This window comes from Syngnathus floridae, chromosome 2 (assembly GCF_059516105.1).
Source record: "Syngnathus floridae isolate MCC-2025c chromosome 2, RoL_Sflo_1.0, whole genome shotgun sequence".
Classification (NCBI taxonomy): domain Eukaryota; kingdom Metazoa; phylum Chordata; class Actinopteri; order Syngnathiformes; family Syngnathidae; genus Syngnathus; species Syngnathus floridae.
In genome coordinates, this window is record NC_142414.1 from 26,310,178 (window position 1) to 26,320,574 (window position 10,397).

Below are 10,397 nucleotides of genomic sequence, written 5' to 3' on the forward strand. Positions count from 1 at the left end.
CTGTAAAAAAAATCTGTGAAATTAACATTAATATGCTGTAAAATCATGCCATAAAAATGTAACAAGAAAAAAAAGTAATTATTTTTATTATATATTGAATTTTAAAAAAAATAATAAAAAAATTACATTTTAATTCCACCCCCCACTTTAAAATAAAAAAATCACACTGACTTTACTTCATATTCTCTGGATTGCCTGTTCAACTTGAGTGCAATGGGTGGGGGGTGGTGAGTGGTCCTCAGTCACATCAGCCACCGTCTCCTATCTGAAGGCATGCCAGTACCCGCCCTGCAGAATCAGCATCACAGCCTGCACGCTTGACAAGTGCGCCTCCCCCCTCCGTGCCTTGTTTGACATCCCCATCGTCATAGGCTTCGCCTCTGGCTTTTTTTTTTTTTTTTTTTAAGGCCACAGCTCAACGCCAGCCACAGATTACACATTCTGCTCACACGCAGGCACGGAAGCAGAAAGGCAGAAAGGAGAGACGCAGGGGGAAACAGACGCGCACACGAAAGATTTTGCGCGCAATCGGCGCCAGGCAGAAGACGAGGAGACTGCTGGATCTATTCGTGCTCATTGAAGCATTTTTTTTTTTCCCTCCACTGCAAAGTTGAAGACTCCCTTGGTTATCAGTCGCGTCACTGGTCGTCTGCGGTGATAACTTTGCGCACCTGTGGATGCCGCAAACGCCTGCTTGATGCTCGGACTCCAGTCGTTGATACATCGCGGCTTCTTCAGTTGATATCCAGATATCCATCCCACGCCTGCACCATGCTACCGAGTGTAGCTCTCCTGGTGCTTCTCTTCGTCCCAAGCTGCGTTGCGTCGTACGTGCCGTGCGAGCCGTGCGACCAGAAGGCCCGTTCCATGTGCCCGCCGGTGCCGGTGGGCTGTCAAGCGGTGAAGGAGCCCGGCTGCGGATGCTGCCTGACGTGCGCGCTCGAGGACGGCCAGTCTTGCGGCGTGTACACGGGGCCGTGTACTCGCGGGCTGCGATGCCTTCCCAAAAACGGCGAGGAGAAGCCTCTGCACGCCCTCCTGCACGGCCGCGGCGTTTGCAGAAACGAGAAGTTGTACAAACTGCTGCAGCCTTCCAAAGGTAGGCCAGCGGCGTCACGGTGGTGTTTTTCAAAATATATCAACTCATAATTGGCAATAATTGGACACAGGAAGCCATATGGTGCATTGCTATTCTAATGGAAAAGCATTCAAAGAGATGAGCAAAATAAATAGCCTATTTGTTAATAATAAATAAGAATTGTAAGGCAATTGAAGTGAGACTGAATGATTTCTCATGCCACTCTAGCGTGTCTTGGGTGAATCACTGACGCTCTAGGTTCAACGGGTTTATTTTGGCACAATGTGAATTTGCTCTCACAGTCCGCATGTGTAATATACGCTGATGATAAGATGGCTCTTCCGAAATTCCACCAGTGACTTGAGGTGTTGACCTCTCGGAACCAGCGAGACTGTGTCTCCAACCACCCTTTAAAGCATAGGTGTCAAACTCAAGGCCCGGGGGCCAGATGTGGCCCGCAAAGACAAATTGTGAATGGACTTCATTTGTCAATACTAAAATTACAAATTGTCTTCACTTTTGAAAAATAGATATTTCTAGCAATGTTTATTACATTCATCTTTTTAAAATATTTGAACAGTTTTTACTAGTCTGTGATTTCAAAACTAGTTATCCTTTGTTGACAGTCATAATGGCCCTCAGAAGGAAACGATGACGACGATGCGGCTCGCGACAAAAATGACTTTGACACCCCTCCTTTAAAGATAGCCTAACATATGATTCAAAATTCCCCCCAAATATCCCATTGCCCGATTCCCCCCGACACCACACCCAACGCGCCTTTTCCCAGTGAACCCAACAATGGGCGCCAATCAACCTGCCATCTTAACCCCGAAAGGCAGTTGGGCTGCAAGCCATAAATCAGTCGGCTTTGTGTGAGTGGGGTGGGGGTGCGGATCGGATGCTGACCCACATGAAACAAGAAAATTACAGGTGGGACCTGGTTACGCCTGTGTCTGTATTTTTTTCATTGCCTGGCATAAATGAACTTGCTTCGCCCTCCTTATTGGTGAGGTGACATCCGCCCGAGGCCAAGACATACGAGAAACGATTTTATTCAACAAGATTCAATCCCAGGTGTTTAAAGTAACATGGATGACATTACATGTGAAGATATTCAGTCCACCCCCCTAAGCAGAAGAATTTCCCGCCTCCTTTTGTTTGTTTCTTGCTGTTTCGTGCAACTTGGAACTCGCTCAATCGACGGCCAATCAAAAGCTGCGTATTTTGTTAGATTGTTCATACGAGATGATGATCTTTGCATCTTTGGATGGAGTTCACCTGATGTCATGAGATGTTATATGGTGACGATTTAAAGAAGACGATCATCGTGCAAAAGTTTGCAACATGATTCGTCAGCACAGGCCAGATTGGGTGAGGATTAGCAAGCAAAGACTTGATGGACATATAATGCGGATCCTGCTTCTGTTTTTTTCCTCCAAAGGAGGGGGGGGGGGAGAAAATAACTGTGTCAGCAGGAAACCGTTTCCAAGAAGTCATTATGTATGACATCACGGTGATCTACAGCATCGTCATCGCGAGAGCTTTGGTGGTGGGGGGGTGACCTTGTTTCATTACGTTAGCTTAGTAGCTTAGCGAGCAGCCACATAGAGCCATGTACCAATGAAATGGAGGAAAAGCTTCATATCAATGGAAATGGGCCAGCAGTGGCTTAAAGGAACAAAACACCTTTTAGTCAGGTTTGATGACTTCATAGAAAAGCATAGTTTTATTTATTCTTTAGATTTAGAAGCAATCAAGCGAGAGCACAAGCTCTATTTGTAAAAATGAGGGCAACCTAATCAACTTGCATGGACGCAATGAGTGGCGTTCCACAAGGCTCGATGGTAGGGCCCAAGTTATTTATCATATACCGTATGTATGATTTATTTTTACTTTTTTTAAAGATAGGATCTTGCACACCTGTTCTAGTGGGGAGAAAATAGAGATTCCATGGATGGTTATTGGTTACATATGCTTTCAGATCCTTCCAACTGAGCTTTTAGCTATGATATTTGATTACCTTTCACACAATGGAAACCTGGCCTGATGTGGTTACTTTGTGGAATGTTCTTCGCCATGTTCGCATGTTTTCCCTGTGTACACTGGCTTGTGTCCACATTCAAATTCACACAGTCATTTGTCTGTGGGTGCAGGAGAGGACAGAGTCATTTTGCAGAAATGAATCTCCCGTATCTGCCTTCTTATGCAGATCTCAAAATTCTGTTGTCACATACAAATCACTCTGACCAGAAGCAGAGACTCATCTGGACACGTGACCATCTCACAATGATGTCTTGTTTCTTGTCCCAGATTCCATGATGCCCCAAACCAAGGTGCCCATTTATGGACGGGATCACATCAGCAGTCGGAAGGCCCAGGCGATGAAGCAGGCTAAGGATCGCAAAAAGCAGCTCGCCAGGGTGGGACCCAATAGCAACTTGGACTTCCCTCTGCACGGCCTGGAGAAATTGGAGCCTCAGTTTGTACGTAATCGGCACTCACTCACTTTTAATTGCAATCTTCAGCTTTAGCAAAGTTTTTTTTTTAAATATTATTTTGCTGTCAAAGATATTCTAAATGCATTGACGTTGGAAAAAAAAAATCCAGAAAAAAAGTTTGCATTCCAGGAAAAAAAATCTCATTTATTTCCGTACAGTGTGCAAACCTGAACTGCTTTACTAATTCACATACTGTCTTAAAAAAAAAAAAAAAAAAAAAAAAAAGGGCAAACCGCAGCTTTCATCATATCACAATCGTAAGATGTTGATTGTAAATCCAAATACGAGCAATCGTGTCACCTCCCACGTAGGGGCCCTGCAGGAGACGTCTGGATCACCTCGTTCAAAGCATGAAGGACACCTCTCGGGTCTTGGCTCTATCTTTGTACATCCCCAACTGTGACAAAAAAGGTTTCTTCAAGCGCAAACAGGTAGACTGGAATCCTTCCACCTCGGTGTTTACTTATCATGATCCGGCAGAGAACGCAACCCGTTAAGCCGTCACGTCTCAACCCGCAGTGCAAACCATCCCGCGGCCGCAGGAGGGGGATATGTTGGTGCGTGGATCGCTTCGGTGCCAAGATCCCAGGCATAAACTACGCCGGTGGTGACTTGCAGTGCAAAGACTTGGACAGCAGCAGCAACAGGAACGAGTGAGGTGGAAGTTTCGCCGTCACACGTGATGAGTGCCAACTCGCAGTCTGATTTGTCACTGTGGTGGTGGTGATGGACTGTTCTGGTTTTTAAAGGGAAACAAACTGCTTGTACATACTGTAACTGTGGTTTTAAACGGACTGTGTGTGTGTGTGCGCTTGTGTGTGTGTGTGCGTGATAACTCCTTGATGTGCTCACCATTAGCAAACGTAAGAGGGATGATTTCCATGATTTCTTTATTTTGGGGCTTTTAATTGGTTATTTTTTAGATGTACTAGCTTACAGGACTGTCTCAGAAAATTTGAATATTGTGATAAAGTTCTTTATTTTCTGTAATGCAATTAAAAAACAAAAATTTAATTAAATGTTTTTTTAATTGCATTACAGAAAATAAACTTTATCACAATATTCTAATTTTCTGAGACAATCCTGTATATGCACCAACCACCCTTACTACGATCAATCAAAATTATACGTTGCTATTTTCGAGCAAAAATACCAAAAATATAATGATGAATTATAAAGATAGATTAATATGTCATAGTAAAATGTGGTGGCAGAAAGGAAAGTGGACCTTAGACCAGCTAAAAGCAGGTCTAATTTGCGGCGCAGGTGGTCTATTTTGTGTGTCTGTGCCGTGCCCTTCAAAAAAAGCTCATCTTTTGGGACCTGCATGCAAATGATATGTAAAGGCCTGGCATTTGTCTGTGAGCGTCAGAGTTGAAGCAAATCCACCTGGGTGCATGTGTACGGTCACTGAGTTCGTATGGAAATCTAAGTGCCTTTGGCCACATGGCAATTTGCATGGCGCTTCGGGTAGGTGGAGATTGATAGATGGTGAACGATTTGATCAGAGATGGCGCTACACCGTCAATAAGCCCCCCCCCGATAAGCCTGTCAAGCAGTTTATCTGATTAATGTATTGATACATTATTTTCTAATATCGGGGAGAGAAATAATTGAGAGTTGCTGATCCTGGGTTTGATTTGATGTTTTTTTTTGTTCCGTCACCTTCTTTGTGTTTATTTTATGACAATGCATCATGCCTTGCAAAAGTCAATTGATGGGTTTATATTTTGAAGCCTGTCCCCCTCCCGTCCATCGATTCAGGCGTGCGTACAATGTGGCAAATAAAAGAAATTGACTATGATGTGAACATAGTAAAAATATTTATCACTTGTGTCGTTCATGTACTCGGTTTTTGTAAGACAAATCACTATTTAATTAAAGAATCTGTACTCTGGAAGAGCAAGCTTGGACCTTTTGATTGCAAAATTGAAATGTGTTATTTTTCAAATGATTTTAAAGCCATATTACCCTTCACCAAGAATGTTAGATTTTAATTTTCTGTTTTATTTTTACTAACCCAGATTCAAATTTTCAAAATAGTAGCCTACGTTTTGCTTTGAGATACGAGTCAGCAGTTTTTCGAGTTGACAAACGTTTTTTTTTTTTTTTTTGTTGGTTTAGCTTCATGCTAACGAACAATGCAAAACGCCATAGAGAGGCTCCATGTATATTCAATGTCTGCATTATACTGCCCCCGAGTGGCCAAGGTGTAAATAGGAGTAACAAGTCGTCCATTTAATTATTTTTATTCTGTATAATTATTCCATAACAGTACGTTTTCATGAAGTACATTATTAGAGTGTTTTTTTTATTTCAATGGGTTAAGATGATATCAAGTGTTTTGCATTACATGTAGTCACAAAACACAATAAACTAATATCTCGATGCACCATTAAAGACATAAAATAAACCAAAGCACCCTTTGCATCTATAAATCTTTTTTTTTTTAACATGTTAAGTTTAACAATATGCGCTTTCTGAAGCTTGCAAGTTGCACCTCACTTATTCATTGTTGTTTGTTCCCAGATGCTTCACAGTTGCTTTTTTTTTTTGTTTTATTATTGTATCTGCTCCATGTTGGCCATCTCCAACTCCAGCTCTGGAAGGTACTGGCTGCAGTTGGGGTTGCCCCGCACAGTGGGGGCTGCTAGGATGGGTCGCCCCGTGTGGGGGCTTACACACCAGCACTCACCCCTTTGACCATAAAGAGACATCTTGCACTGAAATCACATTTATTACAGGGGAGTCAGTAGCAATCGAATTTCTTAAAATATTAGATATTAGAAATTAAATTTTATATATATATATATATTTATTTTTCTATTTATTTGATATATTTAGTATATATATATATATATAATATATTTTCTATATATATACGTATGTATTTTTATTTTATATTTTTTATTTATATATATAATTCTACAATATTATGCTTATTATTCACCTGTTTGAGGTTATACTGCCCTCTCTTGTCACAGTTTGGGATGTGCAGGGCATAGAGGTCCTCCAGTGGACCTCGATTATCTCTGAAGGGCATCTTGGAGATCCTCTCCAGAACCTGGTCCAACTCCTGCTGACATGGCGTCTGAAACCCGAAGCGAGGCACAGAGTCATTGCGGGTGAAGTGGAAAGTTTTAACTTGATGTAACTTAAAAATGTTTTGAAATTTGTTTCCAAGCAGTACATGATTTACTGACTCGTTCTCCCCCTCCCTCCCTCCCTCCATCGCTCACCTGTCTGGGTCGTGTAGGTTTAAGCTCTTCCACCTTGTTGGTCTTCATCTTGGTCAGGATCTCTTGACGATGTTGTCGTATCGCGGTCTCCTTGGGTCCCATCCAAGTGGTGTCCTTACCTAAGGTCAGGCTGGACTCGGACAACAATTCAAAGGTCTCACCTGGAAGGGGAGGAGCGATGATGCACAGTCAGAAAGTTGATCAGGTATACATTTATGGTGTCGTATATTTATTGATTGTTAGGTACATGTGTGAGAAATAGCGAAGCTAGCTAAAATGTACACAAGCAATAATCCTCATTTTTTTTGCAATTTTTTTCTCTCCCCTAAAAAGATACACCAGGGTTATAATAATTTGCAATTTTTTTAATATAATTAGGTTTATTTTGACTTTTTTTAATTTGTTTTTTCCAGTATGCTTTGTTTCACTTGTTTTTTTCTTTTTACGAGTATTTTTTATTAGTTGTACTTTTTTTCCATATATGGAGTGTTTGTTTAGTGCAAGATCAAAAAAGTTCACTAACTATTGCGCAACAGTAAACAAGAATTATTTGATGAAAACAAAGTATATACTACTTTTAGTTCATTTAATGAATTTTCATTCTTGTCAAAGTATTTTAGATTTGATTTCCTTAATAGCAAGGTTGTTTTTTATTTTTAGTTATCATAATCGCCTTGAGATACACATTGCCACCCTTTTGACATTTTATCATTTATAAATAAAAATATAAAATAATTATGATTATAATTTTTATTATAATTATTATTATTTTTAGCTCCAAAATATATATTTTTTCCCAGCTAGAAACTGTTTTGTTCAAATGTGCCCTTACGTAACTTAGACAACTGTCTCTGACAAAACCTTCCATACTGTATGGAGGTCCAAAGTCTCAGCAGCCCCACACATGAACGCACCATTTGTAAAAGGGTCAAAGGGCACAATCGCTTTCACTGTATGTACATGCAGCCAAGCACAGAGGACCACACCACCGGAGCCCTCCTTCCCTTTATGGGGGAGTCAGGCCTCGGTGGGCCGGTCGGGATCAGCAGTCTAAACAGAGGAGCAGGCCAACTGTCCAGTCTACTGCTTTAATTAATCCCCAGACAATGAGTTCCTTTCTAAAAGTGATCCATGACAGATTCCCAGAATGCACACAAGCCAGAGGTGCAGCGTCAAGATTCGGCTCAGCCAAGCGTAGACTGGCTCATTCACTTCAGTGTATATCCAAATATTGTTTTCAGCCGCACTCGGACGGCTGATCATTGGGCCGTTTGATGTCGCTGTGCAAAAACGGGCTGCGAGTATAAATCAGGATTTTAAAAAAATGTCAAAATGATATTTGTCTGTCCATCAACCTTAAAGTGCTGGAACTGGTTTTGTAGAATTTGCAGAAGGCAGATGTGTTTACCTTTTATCTCGGAGCGCCTTTTTGACACGTTCTGACATGCTTAAACACACACACATGCCTGCTTCTATAATTCATCTCACTTGCCAAAAAATGATTGCAAATTCGAGGTGCGACGATTAATCAAGAGTAATGGATCATTATTTTTGACAATCGATTTTAAAATGTCCAAATGCTTAAAATTCCAGGTAAAATAGGCAATAATATCCCATTTACACAAAATAAAATAAAATGTGGAAAACAGTGATGAATAATTTCCACTACCGACTATCTTCTTCGTTTTTAAGCTCGGGGGAGTTCGATTCTCGGTATCGGCTGCAGCTCACCCGAGACGGACAAGTGTATAGGAAACGGACGAACGGTTCAAATGATTTGTTATGTTTCAATTGTCTTAAAATAAGTCTTCTGAAAAGATATTCTAGTTCTCGGAACAAGCGCAAGAAGATTCTGGGCACAGCGACTAAACGTGCGGTTGCCGTCTTGATTGGCAGAAGTTGGAACGACGAGGGTTTTTGAAGAAAGTCTGCGTTGGTGGGTGGGTGGATTTTTTTTGGGGAGGATTATCTCTGGGCTATTTCAGTCTGTCAGGCTTCAACTGGACAGGAATGCTTGCTCTTGTTAGCCAAGCGTGTTATTTCAGATGGTACTGCTGTTTCTTCCCACTCTGCCTCTCACTTCCAGGAGCACCTACAAAAATGTACTTGACATTGTTACTTCCTCCACATTCTTCCACGATTCATCCTAATATTGGTCTTGTATAACAACCAGCAGTCGTGATGATGTAAGGCCTTGCTGCTCCGTGGCCTTTGACCCAGCAACACTGCTTTCTGTGTGAGGTTCTGATTAACGAAACGGAGAAAATGATGATCTCGCCGCCGGCTCCGAAATGAACGTTTCTTCGGGCAAAGCGTTCACAATGGTCCAGCTTCACAGAGGGCCTCGGAATCATCCAAATAATGAGGCTGTTTACTTTTCCTCTTCGCAGTGACCCGTCCTTGTACAAACACAAAGCACATGAGCCTCACTGGACTCCTCCTGCACACACAGTCGGCCCGTTTTCTAGGTAAACCCCAGTGTATGCTTACTGCAGGTCAAAGCCTAAAGTCCAGCTTTTCCAAACAATGCAACATTCCTCCCGCTGTCTCCCAGCTCTCTCCAATCCCTCAAAGAATCATCAACATCAACATTGGGAGTCTTTTTTTTTTTTTTAACGCCATCCAAGGAGTGACGTTTTTGACAATTCTGGTCACTACCTTAGTTTGAAGGCAGCTTTGGGTGGAAGAACGGAGGATTGTTATTTTGGACATTTGTGGTCAAACAAAATGTAAATTAACAACAAGCATGAGTGCCTCGATTATCCTTTTATGCGATTTTTTGAAATATATCACATCAGTGTTCTAATATTTCCCGTTATTTGATTCCGACAATTGAACTGACCGCTGGTCTGCTCCCGGTGCTCCAGGCTGGCGGTGTCGGTGTCGACCGTGTGCCGGCACAGACCCATACCCTGCATCAGTTGCTCCAGGGGAAGCTCCGAATCGGGCGTCGGGTAGCATCGCAAACCAGCGGCACACCTCGGGGTGTACACGCCGCACGTCTCGCCCTCCTGCCGGGCGCACACCGGGCAGCAGCCGCAGCCTGGCTCGCGCACGATTTCCGCGCAAGGCTCGTTGAACTGCGGACAGAGAGCCAAGCGCTCCGCGGTGCACGCCGGGCAGCGGAAGACCATCTCGGCCAGCGAGCCGCCGGTGACGGCCGCGGTGATGACCAGCAAGTTGTAGAGCTTGAGCATTGTGATTTGTCTTGGCTTTTGTGGCATTATTGTGGGCTGGTGGAAGGAATTACCAAGTTTGGGAGAGAGAGAGAGAGGGAGAGAGAGAGAGAAGGAGGAAGAGCGAGGGGGGGCGCTGCTCGTGCGCACGCGAACAGGTGAAGCAAGGGGGTGCGTGCGGTGGTCTGCTGGGTCCTACAATTCTCATCGTTGAGAACTGGACCTGACTTTTGCAAGGGAGACATTTCTCCTCTTAATGTCAAGGCTACAGAATTTAAAATGGCAGGCATTGCGGTATTTTAGAGGAAAAATAGTCATGTCCCGATAAGAAATGAATGTAGCCGATTATCAAAAACCAAAGCAGAAGTTTTATTCCCAATTTAAATAACATTGGCAGCCATTG

The 10,397-nt window shown here is 42.7% G+C and overlaps 2 protein-coding genes across 2 annotated transcripts; one reads left to right on the top strand and one right to left on the bottom strand.

The window, feature by feature from the left end:
* The first annotated feature begins 406 nt into the window (after nt 1-406).
* On the top strand, nt 407-5,479 carry LOC148402869 (insulin-like growth factor-binding protein 5). The gene is made up of 4 exons (XM_088369439.1): nt 407-1,099; nt 3,392-3,564; nt 3,891-4,010; nt 4,099-5,479. Exons 1-4 carry the CDS (start codon nt 772-774, stop codon nt 4,234-4,236), a joined length of 759 nt encoding a protein of 252 aa, XP_088225565.1. The 5' UTR covers nt 407-771; the 3' UTR covers nt 4,237-5,479.
* Nucleotides 5,480-5,812: 333 nt separating this feature from the next.
* On the bottom strand, nt 5,813-10,078 carry igfbp2a (insulin-like growth factor binding protein 2a). The gene is made up of 4 exons (XM_088369435.1): nt 9,661-10,078; nt 6,819-6,979; nt 6,530-6,670; nt 5,813-6,302 (listed from the first exon to the last, which is right to left on the bottom strand). Exons 1-4 carry the CDS (start codon nt 10,040-10,042, stop codon nt 6,141-6,143), a joined length of 846 nt encoding a protein of 281 aa, XP_088225561.1. The 5' UTR covers nt 10,043-10,078; the 3' UTR covers nt 5,813-6,140.
* Between the last annotated feature and the right edge of the window lie 319 nt (nt 10,079-10,397).